Source organism: Peromyscus leucopus, chromosome 4 (genome assembly GCF_004664715.2).
Source record: "Peromyscus leucopus breed LL Stock chromosome 4, UCI_PerLeu_2.1, whole genome shotgun sequence".
Classification (NCBI taxonomy): domain Eukaryota; kingdom Metazoa; phylum Chordata; class Mammalia; order Rodentia; family Cricetidae; genus Peromyscus; species Peromyscus leucopus.
The window spans coordinates 85,352,342-85,376,234 of record NC_051066.1 but is presented as its reverse complement, the minus strand read 5'-3'; the positions used below and the strand labels follow the sequence as shown (position 1 = coordinate 85,376,234).

Here is a 23,893-nt window from a genome sequence, read left to right as displayed (position 1 = left end):
CTGCAGCACTAGCAAAAGGGGGATTGTTTATTTCTTGAAGGGGAGTGGATTGGTAGCATCCTCTGGTGTATTAAGAACTCTTGAAACATGCTGGCTACCTCTTTGCAGGTACAGAAACCTGAGTGAGTCATGCTCCACACCTACTTCTGTATGCTAGCCCCAAATTATTCATCCTCATAAACAAATACTTCAGTCCTTCTCTGCAGTGGCCCTTTGTTACCTTAAACCTGAATGTGAAAAATTCATAGGTGTCAGTAGTGAGGGACTTACCTGAGATGCATTGAAACTGGTATTACAGAAAGTCACACTTATACAAAGTCAATAAATGGTTATTGGGATCCTTGAGACTGCTATGGAGGGTTACTTTAGAAATAACCTCCAGTACTTATATTGAGGTTCTTGCTGATTTTCCAGGCTTCAGAGAGTCACTGGGGCCTGTGTGAGAATGAGCCGGGAGCCTTCTTGATCAAGCAGCTTCCACCCTTTGTTCCATTAGCTTTTACTCTCATGTTAGAAGCTAGAAGATTTCTAGAATGCCCAGGTCATACTGAATTAAATAATTGAATTAATAACGAATTTCTATGCTTCCTTTTGGCCCCTTCCATGTCTTATCAAAGGGAGAAATTTAAATGTAGGATATTCTTCACTTCAGTATTTGGGGACTGGTAACAGTCTGTCCTGCTTAATATACCTGAGGTTTACACTTCATTTCTGTGGTATAAACAGTTAGATTCCATCTGCTGAAGGGGTAAATGAAACTTCAGCTAAAATGAATGAGCTGAAGGTTGGAGTTGAATGTACGGAATCTGCTCAGTTAATTGGTTTCAGGAAAGAATGAGGTAATTCTATAGTTTTAAATTTTCTGCACCCCAAAGGCTGGCCCAGAGTTTGATTAGAAATTAAACTCCTAAAAAGTTTTCGTTCAAAGGCTATTTAAGTTGTGTCTACATTGGCATGAAGAAAAACAAGTTAAACTCACTCAAAAAACTGGTTGCTGAGCGATGGCTAAAAAGAGTTCAATTGGTTATCTTCAGATTATCAAGTGGCTAGGAAAAGAATTTACTGAGGATGAGGATATTCTCTGTCTGAACTTAGGGAACTGAGTATGGACTAATAGCATTGGGTATATGGTATCCTTAGATATTCTCCTAGGTGTGTGTAGGAATATCATTACCCCTTCCTGACTTCATTCACCATAGTAATTATATAGCTGATGACTGGCAGGAACTATGCAAAGCACTTGTGCTCCAACTCTCTCCTTTTGTTGCCCTGAGGTCAAAGCTGTCTTGACCTTTTTCCTGAAGATGTTAGCTGAGAGCTTAGAACATTTATCATCATTGCCTTCCTACAGCCATAACCATCTAATTAGAGTACATGTTTAGGGAAAGCCCTATTTAAACACCCATCATGAGCACATCTAGAAATAAACCAAAAACTGAAAAACATATATTAATTGAATTCCTCACTTGTTATTCAGTTTATTTGATAGTGATCAGAAACTTTTTATTTATGTGAATCTACATGTGAATAACTTAGATCGATAAATAGATAGATGGATAGATGATAGATGGATAGATAGATAGGTAGATAGATAGATAGATAGATAGACAGGTAGATAGATAGATATATAGATAGATGATAGATAGATAGATAGATAGATAGATAGATAGATATCGCCAAAAAAATTCTCATGAGATACAGTTCCAAGCATCTAGGTAAGGCTAATCTCTCCTGAGAATCTCAACCAAAAAGCAATTACTGACAATATCAATAGCCAGACCAGATGAGATGATACATTTTGCAGTGTTTATATACATTTTGTACTTACCCGCTGTAAATTCAAACTATTTTGTTGTTCGTTAGTTAAGACTTACAATCCACACCGGGAAGAAATACTTCTTCCTGATCTTAAAGTCAAATTTAATACAAACACATATTCCTATAGATTATAAATCTGAAAGCAAATCCCTGCAGCTCATAATCTCACTTAAGGCTGTTCTAGAAGCAAACACTCTTTTAGATACACATACATATGCAATAACACATCCTTGCATGCATACATACATAAGTATGCTAAGGAAAGTTGTAAAGTTGATAAGCCACTAGAATTAACTTTATGTGATAGATTCTCTATTCATCTTTGGCATTTATTTCAACAAATAGTTCAAAGAAGTGATACTACTGTAACAAAATCTGTCACATTACTTTGTGAACAGATCCTCTTGGTATATTAGTCACAAAAAAAGTAAAGTATAGTTGATAGTGAGACAAACCCACTGCATTCTAATATAAGCAATAGGGCAGCATGGGTAACTAAGCCAACTAAAGAACAAAGTACTGACTGGTATCCTGATGAGATATATTTGTAATAAAATTTGTATTATATATTTAATGCTGGATGTATTATATAGTTATTTTGAATATTATATTTTGGGGTATATTTTGTTTTATTAATTATAAGATAAATTCTATTCAGGTTGTCTAAAGTAAGTTGTAAATGACCAGAAGAAAAGGAAATTCTGTATTTTTATTGTTGCTTTAAAGAAATAGGACAACATAATTAATAAATATTTTCCAAAGTAAATAAATATTAATTTTCTAAGACAAGGGTAGAATGGAGACAGATTTAAAGACAAAATAAACTATTAAATTTTTTAATTTACAAAGAAAATAAGGGCTTACTAAATTTTCATTTTTCAGGGCATACAAGAAGTAAACGATCATTATGAAAAATGATACCCAACAATGCTTCAAGTATTCAGATATTCAAAAACAGTTTATTGGTTATTTTTATATATATAGTACAAGGCCTGACACATTGCCCACTGTGTCTGATTATCTACCCTTCAATTTCTGTAAACAAAAGGTAGAAAATGATCGTGGGCTGCTGTTTCCTAAGCACTTAAAAATCAATTTCTTCCTTAGTGTCCCCTCTATTAACAAGGCCATGCTCTGACTATGTTAATGGAATAGCATTCCAGTATACAGCCCCACTGCCTGCTCATTCAGTATAAGACTTCTTAGGCTCACTCTGGCAGAGTTCTCAGTTCTCATACTCAGCAAGGCAGCTGTGTGCGTGGTGAGGCAAGATTAGCCACTGAGTCATAGTTCCTTTATCAAGTCCTGATTTTGCAGCTTACTCATTTCATAACTGTGTATAGTCATATTTCTAAAGCTGCCCTCTCATTTGTAAAACAGAGAAAGTAACTCCTACTCCCTAGTTGCCTGTGGGGAGTCAATGACTTCAAAGTAGGGAAAGAAGAGATCAACTAGGCCCACTTAATGACAAGCATGATCATTTTTATTTTTGAGATGTCTGAACTTGAAGCTTAGCATAGCCAGGAATAGAAGTTAAAATGAAACCAAACAAGGGTTCAAACACTTATATTGAATTATTCTGAATTTGTGTATATCTCTTGGCATAGGAATTGGTCAATAATACTCATTGAATAAAATATGAGTGCACTATTGATATTTAATTGATTTTTCTATAGGAATGCTTTCCCTGATCATACTGAGTTAAGCTGTAACTCTCTCTTTTTTAACATCTTATCACCTCCCTCATATCTTTCCCATAGCATTTGTTGACCTGCATAATACTTTATATCTTATTGTGTGTCTATGTTATATTATGTTGCTATACTAGCCCATCAACTCAAGTAAGCAGGGATTTTGGTCTGTTTTCATCAATTTTTTTGTCCACAGAACTGGATTAAGTTTATAATGTAAGGACTGGCATAGAAAAATTGCTCAACAAAGTATCAATTAATAAATAATTGAGTGGATTGATATATAAGAAAACAACACATTTAACCTCAATGATAATTAAAATCAAGTGAATATATAAAACATCTTTAAATTCACTATATTCTACCTAGAATACATTTCTTATTGTTGGCTAATTCAGATTTGAAACCTGATGCTTCACTTTTCATTTAAGTTTATGCTTTGCCTGGATCCAGTGGCACATACATGTAAGGCCAGCACTTGAAGGTTGAGGCAGGAAAAACAGGAGTTCAAAGTCATCCTCAGCTACTTACAAGTTCAAGGCCAGACTGGACTACATGAGACCATTCTCATAAAAAGGGAGCTATTCCTTGGATGTATTTGTATTTGTACATATAGTCCTGTGTTGTTTCCTCTAGTAGTTAATTAGGGGAGGGTGATCAGTCACAAATACTGACCTTAGTAAGAAATGTATCAGTCTTCTGTTCTGAGAATGCAGAAGATATGGGCACAACTGTATCTAAAAGGACAGATATGATTTGTAGTTGGAGTTTTTCTGTGTCCACCCGGCTCCTGCAGCCACTCAGACCCAAGTAAACACACAGAGACTTTTATTACTTATAAACTGTATGGCTGTGGCAGGCTTCTTGCTATCTAGTTATTATGTCTTAAATTAACCCATATCTATAAATCTATACCTTGCCATGTGTCTCGTGGCTTACCACTATCTTTACAGCTTGTTTCTCATGGTGGCAGAGGCTGGCAGCATCTCCTGACTCAGCTTTCCTCCTCCCAGAATTATCCTCTCTGCTTATCCCCTGCTTATCCAGCCTATACTATACTTCCTACCTGGCTACTGGCCAATCAGCATTTTATTTATCAATCAGAGTAACACATTCACAGCATACAGAAAGACATCTCCAGCAATAATTGGGAGAATGCTGTCTTCTGATTGCTTCATATTTAATGTTAAGGTGAACAGCAAAGTTCTTAGTGACAGAAATATAGGTGATAGATATTAAATGGAAAAAAAATATTATAACATGGCAGCTAGTGATGACCACACAGAGTTAATGATCATTAACTTAAACAAGTCACTCAGTATAAAGCTTTTTTTTCCTGATCATGTTAATATGCATGAGTACAGATAGATATAGAAAAAATGAGGAAGAGGATGAGGAGGAGGTAGAAAAACAAGAGGAAAGAAAAAGGAGAGAGAGAAAGAAGAGAGAGAGAAATTATGACAAACAGGAATAAAGGACAGTAGACTTGTGATAGGATCAATAGTTAAAAGTCTGGATCAAGAAATTGTTGAGGACTGGAGAGATGGTTCTGTGGGTGATTTATGCTCTTCTAAAAGACCCGAGATCACTTCCCAGCTTCTGTGTCAAACCTCTCACATCTGCCTGGCAATCTTTTGGCCCCCATAGAACCTGAAAGCACATGCCATGCACATAGACAGACAGACAAATACAAATAAATAATAAGTAAATAAAAATAGAATATATCTAAAAAACAAATAGTTGGAATTTATAAATAATAAATTGGACTGATAGATACAAGGACTTAAGATCATGGTGTGCTTAAGATCATCAAAAGCATGTCCTGAAGAGGGCGTTATGAATCAAAGCAGCTTGGGTAATCCAGATCAAAGAACACAGAAGCCAGGGTACTGGAACAATGGCCTCTGTGTACCGTAATTTATGAGTTATTTTGGGAGACTGATTAGCCAGATTTATACTAAGCCATGAGTTAAAAAGCATCTAGAGAAGTAGAATAAGAGTGTCTCCAGGGAGTAGAAGACAACAACACTGAGAGGCAGAAGGAAGTATGAATCAATAATGAATATTCAAACCTGTGACTATTGGAAGGAGATAAAATGGTCCTGGGTCACAACGAGGAGCAAAAACTTTCAGCAGCTCATCTTCATTTATTATTGATGTTAGAGACAGCCATCAGCTGAGAGCATTTCATGGAAAGTGGGAATTTAGGGGAGTGCCAAGTGACAGTTAGGGCAAGAATGTAAGGAAGCAGAAACTACTTAGCTATTGATTGACTGAGTGACAGAGGGGGCAGCAAGCATGCCATAGGAGGTGAGAAGATGGCTTTTCAGAAAAGCAATCCTCTTTCGCTGGAGGAAGGAACATTAGGGAGTTGAGGGGTGATCTGGAAATTTGGAGCTCCTTTAAGTAATTAACAGGTGCAGGGTTAAGTTGTACAATGATATTTACTCTAATGTGCCAGTTGTGATTGGTGATAAGAAGATAGTGAGACTAAAGCATTATGATTATACGGAAAGGTCTAGGCATTCTCTGGACACCAGCTGACTTTAGAATTCCAAAGTGGAACATTTTCCTAGTATTCAAGGGTCTCTAGAATCTGGAAGGGTAGCTTTTTGCATTGTAAAATTACATTGCTTTCTGCAATAAATGCATATTATTCTTTTGTGCACAGACACCAGAGCTGATTCACAATAATCCAAGTTTTCTTCCTTTAAATCCTAATTTCATTATAGAGTCTAGTGTCTTTTGGTAACCCTTGCCCAATTGATCAAACATTCACTTTATGTGGATCTATTGTATTAACTGAAGTTACAGTCAGGCATAAATTTAATAAAGCAGGGAAGATGACAGATTAATATTGCTAGGACTTGCTATAGCACTCTTAGGAACAGACCCTTGTGATTTATTCAAACTTCTTAAATCCCTAAGGCAAGATAATCAGAAACTCATGGAGAAAAATCACTTATTTCTACTTGGAAAAAAAGTGTCATAAATAAAACACCTCTGCTACAACATCACACAAGAATTTTTATTGAGAGTTCTCACTACTGAGCTATAACTTTGAGAGGATAACAAAGGGTTCAGGAAGACGCACCACCAGTGTGCACCCTAAAGAGGAATCTTGGTAGGCTTCTTGACTCAAACTCTAGCATAGGAGGAAAAGGGCACTTATTTAGGACCCAAAAAGGTTTTTGAAATCAAATTCACAGGCACCACATAACAATGCCAAGTGGTCTTTTCATCGACTGGAAGAACCTAAAACCTTTGTAAAGTACATTGAAAAAGCATGGTTTTTAATTAAACTCCTTTCCTAGAGGTCCTTAGCTACAAAGAAAGGATATTTCTGTGCTGAATCAGGAAAGAATCCTGAAAGAGTGACACATAGAGATATCATAAATCCCTTCCTTTAAACCTGGAGTTCCAATTAGTAACAGGATCTCAGGCATCAGAGCAACTTGAGTCAAGTTCATTCTCAACAAACTTGCTATACTTTCTGAGCTTTAATGTGCTTACCTGTAAAGTAACTTCTTACAAAGGAGACAGTGGCAAAGGCTTAATGAGTAAATGTGCAGAGCATGTAATAGAGTAGCAAGTCCGCGTAATACAAGGAAGTTTTGTATGTGTTTCGGTAGAGAGACGAGAATTCCTTATGTAGCCTAGGCTGGCCTTGAACTAATGACTTTCCTGTCTCACCCTCAGTTCTAGGAAATAGTTATGGGCCATCATCACCCTCATGTGTTTTTAATGCATTTTAGCTATTTGTAAGAAAAGGAACAAAATCTTTGAAGACCTGACCTACTTAAAGAATAGAAAACAAGTCATAGCCGGGCGTTGGTGGCGCACCTTAATCCAGCATCGGAGCAGAGCAGGTGGATCTTGTGAGTTCGAGGCAGCTGGGTACAAGTGAGCTCAGAAAGGGCAAAGCTACACAGAGAAACCTGTCTCGAAAAAAAAAAAAAAAAAAAAAAAAAAAAAAAACAAGTCATACAAAACACAAAATTAGGCACAAAGGGAAGGAGAATGGAGACACTGTATGGAAATCTGCATCTAAACAATTTCCCAGCAGTCAGGGGACTGAAACAAGAGGGGTCATTTAGGTCTCTGACTCAAAACCAACAGGGTAATAAGTGAGATGAATAAGGAAACCACACATGTCAAGGGCTCCAAAAGAATATACAGCAAAGCAGAGTATAGAGCTCACATTTTATCAGTTCACTTCTTGATACTTCTCTGGGATGCTTTTGATCTTGATTTTTCTGACTTTTTTTTCAAATATTGCCTCTTTAGGGAACAGTCAGTAACACAACTCAAGAACACCAGACAGAATTATACTTTCCTTTCCCTCCAGATTGTCTAAGTCAATACCATTTTTATTATTGATAGTATAAAACATATTCAACTTTATAATGCTGAATGTATTGTGCAATTTTTAAGATTGTTATAAATTCCATAGTTCAAAGCTCACTACATTTCAAAACTAACCTCTCTCATTGTCTGTGCTGAGCCGATGGAGGATAAGCAGATAACCACATAAGCCCTGGCATGGCTCCTGAGAGACTCAACATAGGAATGCCAACAACATTCCTCAGGATCCCTTGCTGCATGAGCACAGTTTGAAATAATTAGGCAACATGTGAAAGTGCTGGTATAGCACATATATGTGCCTTCCTATACACAAACTAAGCATATCCTGACTCCATATTCCTACTGTCTGCTGTCAGAAACACTCAGGGCCACTCTGCCATCCCCTACTTGAAGAAAGTCAACATTGTAGCTATGTTTACAGGATGCTTTTACACACAGCAAACTATGAGCAGATCAGTTATTGCTTGAAAAATTGCATGTTATTGAGTTTTATATCAAGAATCAGAAAATGTGAAATATAGGTATGGATTGGAAACCAAAGTATTTTGCTACAAATTCTCTTGTGTGCAACAACTAGGAGTTTAAAGACAGTAATTAGAATTTAGTATACCCTTTAAGTCCATTAAACAGAAACAGACCACTGACAAACTGCCTATAACTTTATTTTCCAGAAAGCATTATGAAGTCTATTTATTAGTCTCATTTTAAGTTTCAAAATGGACATTCGCTATTTTTTAATTTACCCAAGACCATACATTCAGAAAAGAATACAGACATCATTTAAGCCCAGATGATTCCTAATTTAACCCATGCTCTTTGTCCAGCGAACTACCATCCATTCATAGGTATTCTAAAGACAAGACTTTGATCAAGGTATATTTTATTGTGTTTGTTATGAAAAAGAAGTTAGTAATTTTTTGTGGCATTTTCTATGTTTTTATCAGTATGTTCTAACTATGTTACTACATCCAGACCCAGACAAAAGTTTAAAGGTAGAAAAAGTAAATACTTTATAATGTTTAGGTTGCTGACATCTGCCAATCAGGAAAAATGAAGGATTCGAATTTTGAGCGGTTTTCTGGGAGGCACAGCTATTCCAGATATTAACAATAGATGGAGATGGAAAGCTTAAATCATGTCTCCTTTTTCTTTATAAATTAACAGCTGTGTGATCACTCCTTTGAACATCATTAAGATACAATTCTTAAATACACTGTTTAAGAAAAATACTTGAGTGCCTATGTCGATAGTTGCTGTCTATTAATGGGACAGTGATGACTATAGTGCTTCTCTACAAGTGTAATTCATTTGGCACAAACCCCTATATAACTAGATTTCAACAAAAGTCTTGATCCAGCTATTTCTGCTTGGTATTACATTTGTAATAAAAAAAATGTCAAACAAAATTAACCAGAAACTCTACCAAACAGATGAAAGGTAAAGTGAGAAAGGACCACAAGGAAAAGCAGCCTCAGACTTAACAGTGTTTTACTTGTTTGATAAGAATGCACTGTAGGGGCTGGGAGATGGCCCAGCAGTTAGCAGCTCTTGCTGCTCTTTGGGGAAACCTCAATTCCCAGCACCCACATCCAGTGGCTCACAACTGCCTATAACTCCAGTTCCAGGGTATCATACGTTCTCTTTGGTCCTTTTCTGCTCATATTCACAGACATGTGTGCATTCACACACATGTACACACACACACACACACACACACACTTAAAATATGATATTTTTTTTAAAAAATCAAAGATAAAAGGCTGTCATGTTTATATTTGTATAGGCACATTTAATATTTTAGTAACTAAAATGTGAGTACCTATCTTAATTTGAATAAGTGGTACTACAATATCTATTTAATATAGAAATTCCAAAATCAAATTAAGTCACAGAAGATTTCTTAGTTTTATTTTTTATTACATTTAATTAATTGATTACTTGTGTGTGTGTGTGTGTGTTGTGTGTGTGTGTCTATGCTTTTGCACCTATGCCAAGAAATGCATGTGGAGAACAGAGGATAACTTGATGGAGCTGCTTCTCTACTTCTACCATGGAAGAGAGTGGGATTCAAAGCTCAAATCCTTGGGTGTCTTTGCCGGTCAAGATTATAGTGAGAGTTCTTCCTCCAGTCCCCTTCTACCATCTCTCCTTTATCTCCCCTCCTCTGCCATTCCTTCTCTTTCTTCTCACCTCATATCTGCTCAAATCATGGGCTTCAGTGACCCTCCTCCTTCAGCCTCCTGCTTCTTATTTCTCCGTGGATTTTCCTAAGAGGTAGGAAAAAAACAGTTAATGATTTCAGAAACTTGTAGATAGTTCCAGAACTTAGCAAGACTGACTATTTTAGCATCTTCTCTCTTACTTAATGTTAGAGAATGAGAGAGGATGGGAGTGTGTGGGTGAGACACTGCATGTGAAGTTAGAGAGAGAGAGCTTGAACTAAGACTAACAAGTCTAGACTAGTCCCAGGTATGTTTCTCTGAGGTAGGCAGGGCTGAGGTCAGCCTTCAGATCTTCCCCTTCACACACATTCTTCTTTCACAGGCTTTCCAGACCAAAAGCCATCTCTAGGCCATTATTGCATTCTGATAAGATGTTAGCTTAAAAACAAACAGGAATGTACCCCATGGAAGTGTACCATATTCATGGCCCTTTTTTTCCTAAGTGTAGAACCTGTTCCACGAGGTCTCTAATTCTACCCTGTGTGTAATGGTGTTGCAATACTGCACAGGGAAAACACTTTATACTTGAGGATGTTACCGAAAATAAATCCTAGAATAAAGGAAGGTCTTCAGTTGCACTTGGGTGAAGTCCAAACTGGCAGTCTGCTGCTCTGAATCGGCCTGCTTCAGGTGGGCTTTCCACGGAGAAGGCTCCAAGGCTTTATCTCCTTTGATGAATACAATACATGTATTTCATTTTGTCCTCCAGGTACAGACATATTTAGCATCATTTGGAATTGGACTTCATCCTTTTTCTCTGCTTTTTCAAAACCCATTTCCCCTTAGAAATGTAGTAAAGTAGTTTGCAGATTTTATTTTTTCCAAAATAAAATAGAACTTGATACTTGATACCATGAAACAGACAAGGAAAGAGGGAGTCTCTGGTCAGTGACTGAGTCTTCCCCTATCCCAGTGAAATTCCATGTAGCATAACATGAAAGCCTGGAATAATGCAAATAGCACAAGACAAGGAGTAACAGCCAAACCCCTGGAAGCTCAAGTCATTTTAACAAACCTTTATAGACCATTTAGCATGGAAAACGGTAACAAGGTCAGGGCCTGGAGAGATAGCTTAGCGGTAAGAATGTGTGCTGCACATGGGTTAGATCTGATTCAGATCCGAGCAGGTATGTAAAAAGCTGGGCCTGGTCACACATGTACCCATAACCCTCCCTTGGTGCTATGTGGTTGTTGGGAGGGTGGGAGAGATACCGAGACAGGAAGATTGCTGGGATATGCTGGCTGTCAGCCTAGGTCCAAATTCAGAGACAGTTTCTCAAAGAAATAAGGCAGAAGGCAGAGAGTGATCCAATATCCTCTGCTGGCCTCTGCATGAATATGTACAGGTATGCACAAGCACATACATGTACACACACACACACACACACACACACACACACACACACACGAGGAATGGATTAAGAAATTGAAAAGAATCAAATGAAACTCTATTAAGTATTATGAGTTCTTTACAGGTTTGTTGACCTTACAGGGTCAGGAAGGTCTCAATCATGATAGGCCTTCTATTTTGTGACTTCTGTATAAATAAATAACTTGAAACAATCCACATCATCCCCTAACCTCCTTTACATGACCCTGTGATTCTGTTCTCTAGCTGTTCACTCTAAATGAGGAAACATGAGCAGTCTGTGCCTGGTCCCCTTACTTACGGTGAACATGAACAATCTGTGTTCCTCTGTAGAGAAAGAATGGGATCATCGCATGCTCCTCTATACAGGCCTGTACTCTGCAGAACATGCATGCGCTCTGTGATCTACTTCTCCCAGACAATTTCTATTAATATATGATACATGTTCTTTGAGCATTACATATTCATAATAGTACTATACCTTACACATCTGCGCACACACACGCTTATGTGCAATTCTACTTCTAAGCTGTCCCATGTCTATCCCTGCATTGACTTTTTTTCCCTCTCTTAAAAATTAACCATGGCTTCACTTCATACACTTTTTATCGTAAGGCATTTTTATTTTTTAATGAGTAAGCTTTAGTGTACTCCTTCCCTTCTCCACTGCCTCACTCCTGTCGCCATGTTCATTTGGGGCCACTGTCTTGTCTTTGCACTCCAGGCTCCCTCCTGTGAGTTCCATGGGATTTGATTTCTTCTCATTTTTTTTGTTTCCTCACATCTCCAGGACATTTATTTCACAATGGTATCATGATTATCACAACTTGCTCTCAGCTCTCCATTCTCACCTATCAGCATCTCAATTCTCAATTCTACCCAGTAACACGGAGGGATGCTTTCCAGGGTAGAAAGGTAGTAATCTGAGAAGTAGGCTAACTTCCACAGTCCACTTCAGCTTTAAAAATCCCAAATTTCTAATCTGGTCAATAATCATTACTGCTGTGTAGCACACATCATGTATAATAGATGACATGCAGACTTTTGTTAATAATTGTGAGATTGAGCATTACAGATGTTGTTAAGGGCTGTATGCATTGCATGATCCAAAAGTGCTTCCTATATGGTTACAAACTGAGACAAAATGTTAGTCATTTTTCGTGTCAGTTTGGTCTACAGCTTTGGCACTGAGGTTCTACTATGTCAAGAAGTGTGACGTTGATTTCAGTTTCATTTTTTTTTTATCAGTATGACTGTTTTACCTAGGAGATGGTATGCAACATTCACTGCATATTAGAAAACTTTAGGAGCTTTGAAAAAATACTAATGCATAGCCAGGTGTGGTGGCACACACCTTTAATCCAAGCATCTGGGAGGCAGAAGCAAATTAATTTCTGAGTTTCTAATTTCAAGCCCAGCCTGATCCACATAGTGAGTCCTGGCCAGTCTAGTCTACATAGTGAGTTCCAAGATAGCCAGAGCTACATAGTGAGACCCTGTCTCAAAAAATACAAGTAAAGTTATGTGGTTGTTCCCAGAGGTATTATTAAAGCAAATGGCCGGAGGCACAATCAGAGCATTAAATTTTTTTCAGGCTATAAGATGCGAAGGACAATGAATCTGCCCAGTTCCAATTTCTATATCTCTCAATGTCCCACACTCCTATCTTCTAAACCCTGTCTGGGCCTTTGTCATTAACGCTCCTGTGTTCTTTTATCCATTGCTTACTTCAGAGACTGGATAATCATGCAGGATCACAAAGTCAACTGTGCATGCCAAGCTTCCCTCCAATGATTACCAGGAGATAACTAAAATGTCTTTGCTGCTTTCTGATAAGTTTTAGGCCTCCTGAAGGCCTCTCCAGTGACTCAGCAAACCGAATCAGACCAAATTAGAAAGTCCAGGTTTAATGGGTAAAGTGCTCCCACGCGATTCCCCACCCTGTAGAAAGAAGCCAGACTGGAAGAACCACCTGTCTGTTTTCTGAGATGTCACTTATATACCCTGTGGTTGTGGTCTTGAGCCTCTCTGGGGGAGGAGCTGTGTTTGACTGGCTTTGAAGGGGTAGGTTTGGGGAGGAGATGTTTTTGGTGAGCTTTGAAGGGGTAGATTTAGGGAAAGAGATGGGGAGGGAAGTTGAGGTGGATCATCCACCAGACTCCTTCCAAACATTCTAGGCTCTTTAGGTATAGGGATGCTAGGGTGCCAGGTGTTGAGGTGGAGCTACTACCCAAACACTTTCATTATTTGTCAAATGGGTCTTTGAAGTGCTGGATCCATGGCACCCCATGCCTTGTACTCAGTGCTGACCTAGATGCCAATTCAACCTCCTTCTGCATCCTATTCCTTCTAGTGAGAATGGAATTCTCTCAGGATGTGGTGATGCATATTGATAATCCAAGTTAAGACAAAAAGACCATGAATTCTAGGCTAACCTGGGCTATATAAGGAGAAACTGGCAGAGAGATGTGTTGGAACCAGGGGGAAAGAGTCCTATAATCTCTGAGAGAAGAAAAGCATTAACTGTGTTTCCATCTTCTACACCCATCATTTGAAATTTGCTTTTTATTTTGGGATGATGTTAGGCAACATGTAAACCAGTAAGTCAAATAAATCTTCACTTTTTTAAGAGCAAGCCATGATTTTTACCTATTTATTTTTATTGAAAATAAATACCTCTCTCATAAATACATCCCTGACCACAGGTTCCCCTGCCCCCAGTTCTCCTAGCTCCTTCTGCTTCCCCTCTTCCTCAGACCCCCGCCCATTTCCCCTTAGAAAAGTGCAAACCTCCAAGAGACAGCAACCAAACACGACAAAATGCAAGACACAATAAGACAAAGCAAAAACCTTCACACCGAGGCTGGACAAGGCAATTCAATAGAATGAAAAGAAGCTGGTCTCTCTCCAAAATTTTCATTTTTTAATTAAAAATATTCTTTAGGTGTTTGTGAATTTTGTGCTATGTGGTTTAGTATTGTTTACCCTTTTCCCAAACTCCTCCCAGGTCCTCCACCCTTTTGTATGCACTCAACTTGGTATATTTTTTTAAAATCTGATCAAATACAATTTGTGCAGCCTTTATAGACTGATGTGGGGCCTTCCACTGGAATGTGCTCAACTTATCAGGTACAGTCTTAGCACAAACTGACTTTCGTTCTCCTAGAAACTCTCAATGGTCAATTGTCTCTTTAGTTAAGGGTGGGTGCCTATCATTTCCCTTCAGGCCTGGGTCCTGAAATGCTGGCTAGGGCCAGCAAAGAGATGAAGAAAGGGCATTCACAGAGACACACATACGAAGAAGCTGGCATCGGGTGGGATTCTCCAATCACTACCACCACCACCCAGAACCTCATGTCCATTCGGTACAGTACATAGGGAAGAGTTAGCTGAGGCCTCTGTAGGTTAGTAGCCTCAGTCTGTAAACATCCAGGAGGCAGAAGCTGTAATTGCTAGTCTTCCCACACACTGATCAGTCCCTCATAAAACTTCATACTCATACTCCTGGGGAAAGCTTTGCCATCTCTCTTGAACCTGGCCTATAAGATTAATGTCTTTGCCAATTTACCATGGACCAATTGGTCTCAGAGTCCTTGCATGGCCTTGCTCATGTCAAAAATACATTCACCCAGGACTTCACTCACTCAGTGCTTCCTCTGTTCCTTACAGTAGGAACCCACCTCTGTGCTCCATGCTGCACTTCGTCTTGGCCTGAGCCTGCTGAGGTCTTGTGTACCTCAGCTGCTATGGATTCATTGCAATTGCCCCACTGTATCCCAAACCACTGTTTCCTTATAGTCATCTATAAGACAGTTCTACCAGGGGACTAACTGCTCAGGGTTCTGTTTGTTTTTGCTCAGCCTACTTGTCAGATCATTTCTAGTCCCTGTGCTTCTCATTTGTGCTAATAGCTAAATTAAACCTGATTATGTAATGGCAATGGTCATGCAAGCTGAACTCCCTACTGCTTAACGACAGGAGTTAAAATTCCCGTGACATCAGAAAATTCAAGCCTGGGGAAGACCACACTGTTGTTATGAGGATCTAGCCAAGTAATGTATCTGATCTGCTTTGTTCTTTTTCTTAATTAGTGTTGACTGTATACGTGAATTCATGTCTCTAACAGCAGCAGTCTGAAGACTGAAGCAGGATATTCAGTGTTTTGAGACTAGCTGGAGCAATACAGAAAGCTCTAGGCTAGCCTAACATACACAGTGAGAAACTGTCTCAAAAGAAAAAAGTATTTACTTACTTCTGTTTGATATTGTAGGATGGTGGTAGAGTGAGTTCTCTGCCCATCATTGAAAACAAACTCCAAAAATAAAATAAAATAAAATAAAATAAAATAAAATAAAAGCAGGACAATGGTGGTACATGCCTTTAATCTCAGCACTCGGGAGGCCGAGGCAGGCGGATCTCTGTGAGTTCAAGGCCAGCCTAGTCTATAGAGTGAGTTCCAGGATAGGCTCCAAAGCTACACACACAAAAAAACTCTGCCTTAAAAAAAAGACAAACAAACAAAAATACCAAACAAATGTTCTAAAACTGTTGGAGTTGTTTAGTTTTGAGACAGATTCTCAGTATGCAATCCTGGCTAGCCTAGAATTCACTGTGTAGAAAAGGCTGGCCCTACCGGGCGGTGGTGGTGCACGCCTTTAATCCCAGCACTCAGGAGGCAGAGCCAGGCGGATCTTTGTGAGTTCGAGGCCACCCTGGGCTACCAAGTTGAGTTCCAGGAAAGGCGCAAAGCTACCGAGAAACCCTGTCTCGAAAAACCAAAAATAAAATAAAAGAAAAGGAAAGGAAAGGAAAGGAAAAGAAAAGGAAAGGAAAGGAAAGGAAAGGAAAGGAAAGAAAAGAAAAGAAAAGAAAAGAAAAGAAAAGAAAAGAAAAGAAAAGAAAAGAAAAGAAAAGAAAAGAAAAGAAAAGAAAAGAAAAGAAAAGAAAAGAAAAGAAAAGAAAAGAAAAGAAAAAAGAAAAGGCTGGCCTAGAACTCACAGAGGTATGCCTGACTCTGCCTCCTAGTCCTGGGACAGGGATGTGCTCTACCATGCCCAGACATCATAACAACAGTGTGGGCTTCCCCAGTGTCAGAATTCCTAGCTACTCCCCAGCTACATGACCATGAATGCACTGTCCATCAGGCAGGCAGAATGCTTAGTCACCCCAGGGCCTTGCATCCTACATCATCTGTCTGCATGCATTGCGTAGCTACATAAGCCCATATGTGCTTGCTCGGGGGACCCATAAAAGCAGATTCCACCCGTTCTCCTGCCACCTTTTTCCCCATTTTGCTTCTAGTAGGTTTATTGCACGCCTCTTCACCCTCTCCTAATAAAACTCTTATAGTGAGTTCCATTGTATCTGGTGTTTTCTCTCACGTGGTAAATAGCGCCACAAATAAATAACACCCAGGTTTGCATTTCTTTCTCTTTTTTTTTCTGTTTTTGATTTTTCGAGATAGGGTTTCTCTGTGTAGCTTTGCGCCTTTCCTGGAACTCACTCTGTAGACCAGGCTGCCCTTGAACTCACAGAGATCCGCCTGGCTCTGCCTCCCGAGTGCTGGGATTAAAGGCATGCGCCGCCGCCGCGCCGCCGCCACCACACCCGGCCAGGTTTGCATTTCTTGGTGTCACAGCAATTTTAACTCCTATGGTGAGCAGTAGGGAGTTTGGCTTGCATGACCATATCACATTCCATAATACATAATCATTTTTAATATCCCAGATGCATGAACTGGCTTTTTGGAACCCATTCCTTATGGTGGGATAACTGTTCAGTCTCGATGCAGGGGGAAGGGGCTAGGCCCTGGCTCAACTTGGTATGCCAGACTTTGTTGACTACCCAAGGGAGGCCTTACCCCCTCTGAGGATTGGATAGGGGGTGGGATGGGGGTAAATGGGGGGAGGGCAGGAGAAGGGGATGAAGGGGGAACTAGGGATGGTATGTAAAGTGAAAAAAATATTTTAAATAAAAAATAAATAAACATGAAATTTAGATCAACAGTTGTGCAGCCTGCATGGGACTGGACTGGGTCCTGTGCATAGTGAGACAGTTGTGTAGCTTGATCTGCGTAAGGGGCCCCCTGGCAGTAGTCAGAATCCATCCCTGGTGCATGATCAGGCTTTTTGGAGCCCACTACCTGTGGTGGGATACTTCCCACAGCCTTGAGGCAGGGGGAGGGTCTTGGACCTGCCTCTACTAAATGTACCTCCCCATTGGAGGTCTTACCTTCTTGTAGGAGGTAATGGGGGTGGGTTGGGAGGGGGAGGCTGGAGGGGTGAGAGGAGGGAAGAGGGGTATCTTTGATTGGATGTAAAATGAATAAAAAAAATTTTAATTTATTTTATTTTACAATACTATTCAGTTCTACATAACAACCACAGGTTTCCTTGTTCGACCCCTTCCTGCCCCCTCCCCTTCCCCCCAGCCCACCCCCTTTCCCACCACCTCCAGATCAAGGCCACCCCCGAGGACTGAGATCGACCTGATAGACTCAGTCCAGGCAGGTCCAGTCCCCTCCTCCCAGATTGAGCGAAGCGTCCCTGCATAAGTCCCAGGTTTCAAACAGCTATCTCATGCAGTGAGCCCAGGACCTGGTACCACTGCCTAGATGCCTCCCAAACAGATCAAGCCAATCAACTGTCTCACCTATTCAGAGGGCCTGATCCAGTTGGGGGCCTCTCAGCCTTTGGTTCATAGTTCATGTGTTTCCATTCGTTTGGCTATTTGTCCCTGTGCTTTATTTTTTAATAAAATAAATAAATAAAAATAAAGTATAAGTTAAATACATCAAAAATCCATAAACTAAGCACAGTATTACTATTTTTGAAGCATGTATGAACTTGTGAAAACATCCCTTCATTAAAGAAAGAATACACTGTATCTATCACTTTGGCTGATCGCCAGAAGCAATGACAGTTATAATTTTTCAAGTTAGATTTTTATTTAATTAGTAAGTTTAGTAGTTATTTATAAGTAATAAATTTCATCCTTCCTCTATGTCTGGCACACTAAATTATTCTGGAAGCTTTCTTTCTAATTAAATTTAAAAAGTAAGAATATGGATTCACTTAAGAGCTCCAATAAATAAGCCATGCATGAAATAAATGTGTCTTGCTGAGAATGGACTTTTAACACACAGCCCAATTCAATATTGAGTTCAATGAAAATGCCATCTTGCCTAGACTCAGTATCTGTTCCTGAACCTTATTGCTTTGAAACTTCAATTGTTAAAAGACCACTTTTATTTTATTTAGATTTTCTGTTAGATGCCTCTTGTTCAAGTGCGTGCTAGTGAGGACGTTAAGAGCCAATTTCACACAGTTCAACTGTAAGCCTTGACTGAGACTAATGTCAATTAAAATGTGATTGAACATTCTGCGTTATTGTCCATATTAAAAATGTAAAGTGCTCTGGGCCAGAAGTCATGGCCTCTTATCATTGCTTAATTAAAACCGTGCCTCATATTCTCTCTCTGTCTCTGTCTCTCTGTCTCTGTCTCTGTCTGTCTCTGTCTGTCTCTGTCTGTCTCTGTCTGTCTGTCTGTCTGTCTGTCTGTCTCTCTCTCTCTCTCTCTCTCTCTCTCATTTCCTTCCATCCAACTTCCCTTTTAAGTCTTTTAAGATCCCTCTGTTGGTAATAGTGGTTGTAGTCTGTTATTTTAAAAGCTAACCCAGTGCAGGGAAAACCTCATTTGTTTTTTAATCAGTGAAGTCTGGTGATGTTGCCTCTTTTAGTCATTACTACTCTTTTAAGATTTTGTAAGAAATCAGTACATAGTATTTATGGGACATCCAGGAATGGCAGAGAGAACCTGCAGGCACCAGCCAGGCTTGAAAGTGAAGAGCACCAGCCCTGGATCTACGATTATAGACACAGGCTTGTATTGCCTCTATATTCAAATCTGAGTAATCATAATTTTCATCGTCTTCTTGAAAATTTTAGGAGATGATCAATTATCTCCTAAATAAAATTAATAATACATAAAAAGGAATTTTATACATTTTAAAATGAGATTAAAATGTAATGTAAAGTAACTGAATATGGTATTTAATAACTAATATATATTCTGACTTTTAATTATAAAATTAAGTCATAATAAAAAAATCTCAAAATCTCCACTTTTCCCATTCTTTGGCACTGAAGTCAAGAAAATAATGAAATCCCATTGAAAGACCTGACTTTGCTTCATCAACCCGAACTTTTCTTAAAACTGTATCTTGCTAATTATACTGTAAATCTTCCTCATTATAACTCTTACATTTTATTTGTGAAGACCAGTGTCTTCTTCTGCTAGATATGATGATCTTTGAGGTTACAGTGCCTTGACCAAAATACAAGCATAGAAAATAGATGGATACTCGTACAGATAGTACATTAAACATTTGGGAATGTACAGATTAGCTCTTAGCTAGAGTCACAATATCCTCAAAGGTGTAAAGTGCAGCCACAGTCTCTCACATATTTTTTTTTCAACTGTTACCTTCCTTTTTTTTCCTTTTATTTTATTTTACGATATCATTCAGTTCTACATATCAGCCACAGACTCCCTTGTTCTCCCCACTCCTGCCCCCTCCCCTTCCCCCCAGCCCACCTCCCATTCCCACCTCCTCCAGGCCAAAGCCTCCCCCGAGGACTGAGATCAACCTGGTAGACTCAGTCCAGGCAGGTCCAGTCCCTTCCTCTCAGACTGAGCCAAGTGTCCCTGCATAAGTCCCAGGTTTCAGACAGCCAACTCATGCAATGAACACAGGACCCGGTACCACTGCCTAGATGCCTCCCAAACAGATCAAGCCAATCAAATGTCTCACCTATTCAGAGGGCCTGATCCAGTTGGGTGTCCCTCAGCCTTTGAGGAGCTTTGTTTCCACCACTTCTCTTGGGTATTGGAAGAATAGTATCAGGTTTTGATTATCATTAGTAGATGAAAATTTGAAGTTTTGAGGTAATTTTGAATAAGCATAAAAAAGACAACAGCATTTTGCTCTCTAATCTTGACTTTCTCTCCCAGCATCACTTCAATATACCATGCCAACAAAAACATCACCAATTTCAGTGTTAAAATTTGCCTGTCCTTAGTCATGCATATAGACAGCATTATATAAAAACCAGAAAGGAAGGTGATAGAAGTTCAAATTCCAATATTTATTTAATAACAACTTAATCACTATAAAGAATTTAATTATATGATAAAATATACCAATCTGAAGAAAAACAATGTGGTGTGTTAGTGATGGAGAATTATTATTACTGTATAATTATTATTATCATTATTATTGTTGTTGTTATATTTATAGCCACAGTCTTTCTTGAGTTTTGGAAAAGAAGAAGAAGTATACTGACCTATGCTTGGGACCTTATTGAATGGGAAGAAGAGGAGGTAAGCTATCAGGAAGGCAGGCGTTAAGGAATGTGGGAAATCATAAAGCTTAGAGCTCCTCAATGCACAGACCAGGGACAGATTCATATCTTTAAAACACATTGACAAGATTCCTCACTTCATGAAGGTAACAGGGATCAACGATGAAGCATATATTGCTAAAACCATTTCTATAATGTTTTCTTAGAGTGGATGCATAGAAAATTGTGTTAATTAAAAATACACCCAGGGTTTTATTTGAAATTTAAGTAACATTGTTCTTTAAAAGGTTGTGTCTTTCAGCAAATGACACAAAGGCAGGCTAAGTTTAAGAGTTTGTGTTAATTCTTGGAATTTTTTTTTTTTTAATTTGTGGACTTGCTATTTAAGTAACCTTAGTTTCTCTCATAGGAAACACTTCGCCCCCAGTTTGAAGCAAAATATTACAGAATGGAGGTGATAAACCCCATCACAGGGAAACCTGAGCCTCACCAGCCTTCATCTGACAAAGTCACACGTCTTCTTGTGTCTGTCTCAGGAATCTTCTTCATGGTAAAATATAGTCATTGGTATGAGAATGCTGTGGGATTCCAGGTTTAGAAGGATAGTCTGGCATACCAACTCATTTTTGTACTCCTAAGAATGCAAAAGAAAATGACTCTTTTCTGTAACACACACACACACACACACACACACACACACACACACACTCACTCACGCACACACGCAAGCACGCATGCGCACGTGCCACCTATAATTGGAAACTACAGCCAGTTTGTGACATTTCCTCAGAGCATCTCAGCATCTATTTGAATAAATACTATTTGGAAGAACAGCTAACATAAAGTAGAAATTCTGAGAGTTAGTCTCTACAACTGAAATGTCGCCTTAAAACTAAGCACTCCATTTGAAAGAGGGGCTTGGGACAGAATTTTGCACTTTAGTATGATAACTATTTTCCATACTAAAATAGCTTGAATACTTCTTGATTCTGTTTTGATTTTGTTTATTACATATAGTCTTTGAGTGCTTGGGATTGAATTGAGGGCTTTACAGATGCTGGGTGCATACTGTAGCAACGAGTTACTATTTATGCATTTAATAGAATAGATAAAGTGTGTACTTAGCACATGAAGCATGATGTTTTGACGTATACTTGCAAATGTAATGCTTCAATCTGGCTAACTAAAAGTGTATCACCTCATAGCATTTGTAGGTTTAAGCTTAAATCTTGCATTGCTTTCTAAGTCTAGTTTAACTTCCTTCCTTAAAGGAGACAACATAATTTATGTATTTTTTCCCAGAAAGACAAATACTTTCAACTTTTGAAGTACTAATGTGTGGCTGGCTTGTCACTTTTAGTGACACAAAAGACCAAGTGTACTCTCTGTGCTCTTACTCTGCAGATCTCCTTGGTCATCACAGCCGTGTTTGCAGTTGTCGTGTACCGCCTGGTTGTCATGGAACAATTTGCATCATTCAAGTGGAATTTCATCAAGCAGCACTGGCAGTTTGCTACATCTGCTGCTGCTGTCTGTATCAATTTCGTAATCATCATGCTGCTGAATCTTGTAAGCGTTTATGGCATTATTTTCAATAGTCACAAAGACTGTGAGAAAAGTCTACATTTCCTCAGTGTTGAAATGCATGTGTGTGTGTGTGTGTGTGTGCACTTACATATATATATTTCTGTTACAAACAGCTCATTTTAACAAGAAGTATTTGATACACTTTGGTTTATTCACCAATTTTTTTTTTTTTGAGATAGGGTCTCATTACATAGCACTGGCTGGCTTGACTCGCTCTGTAGACCAGGCTGAACTAAACTCACAGATCTCCACCTGCCTATGCCTCCTGAGTGCTGGAATTAAAGGCATGTGGCACCATGCCAAGCCTGCAATGGATTTTTTTAAAAATCAAAAACAATGCCAATTGTATTGTCTTCCTTGGCCAGTGCCATTGTAGCCCTGGCTATTTGTGGTCTCAGTTTTACTGTTTGGTATATGCTAGAGAAAGGGCCATGCACTTTTTGAACAAATGAGGTATTGTTTGTATTAGAAAAATCAAACTTAAATTCAACCCTCTAGTAAAAGAATTTGTTGGAAAGATACAGGAAAATCTACCTCAGAGTGAAGCCCCAGTATCACCCTTTCATTTTCTCTAGAGCTAATTCATTCTCTCTCTCTCTCTCTCTCTCTCTCTCTCTCTCTCTCTCTCTCTCTCTCTCTCTCTCTGTGTGTGTGTGTGTGTGTGTGTATGTGTGTGTGTGTGTGTGTGTGTGAGAGAGAGAGAGAGAGAGAGAGAGAGAGAGAGAGAGAGAGAGAGAGAGAGAGAGACTATCACAATTTTTAAAGTGTGGGTTATGGTAGGAGGCAAGTTAAGTCCTAGTGAATATGTGTTGTTAAGATGAGCATGGCTGAGTCAAGGACTCCAGTGCTTTTGACCCATCAGAAATAGCAAAGCCTCCTTGTTGCTATGCTCAGGGAAATGGAAAAGCTTTCTCTTCTGGTCCAAATGCAAATGTCCATAGTGTGTGCAAAAATGACTACCAAAGCTTTCTCCTCAAAGCTGCTTAGAGCCTGAAGACTGCTCTCCTACAGAGGATCTCCTGCCGGCATCAGCTAAACCCGCCTCCCTGTTCAACTGTATATAATAAACATGCAGAGCTTCCAGGATGCTGTAGCTTGGCCATCTAAGAGCCCATTCTGACTGATCAGTGTTTCTTCTCAAGTAACTGCATGTTTGCCTTCTCTTCAGCCTCTTTGCACCCACGGAGCTCAATCCTTGCAGGATGTAGGAGTTTAACTTCTTTGGCTCTACATGATCTATCTGTCAGGTTACTGTGTGATGATGTCTAAAATGAACATCTTTGTTTCAAAAATCACATGTATGTGTTGACTCATAATTGAATTTGTCTTTATGAAATAGCCTCATGATGCTTGGGCTAGCTTTTAAGAACTGTTGTCAATAAAAAGCAACTTTATCTGAACATATAAGACGTGACAAATTAAAGATAGTATCTGTTACCTAGAAATGATATAAAATGTTGATTCTATTTTTCTAGGAT

At 39.0% G+C, this 23,893-nt stretch overlaps 1 protein-coding gene across 2 annotated transcripts in view; it reads left to right on the top strand.

The window, feature by feature from the left end:
* Positions 1-23,893, top strand: part of Ano3 (anoctamin 3) — a 255,321-nt gene that overhangs the window by 196,988 nt on the left and 34,440 nt on the right. For both annotated transcript variants that reach the window (XM_028882377.2, XM_028882378.2), the window contains 3 exons: positions 20,765-20,847; positions 21,238-21,378; positions 22,233-22,397. In XM_028882377.2, coding sequence (XP_028738210.1) covers positions 20,765-20,847; positions 21,238-21,378; positions 22,233-22,397 — 389 coding nt within the window. The remainder of the gene's footprint in view (positions 1-20,764; positions 20,848-21,237; positions 21,379-22,232; positions 22,398-23,893) is intronic.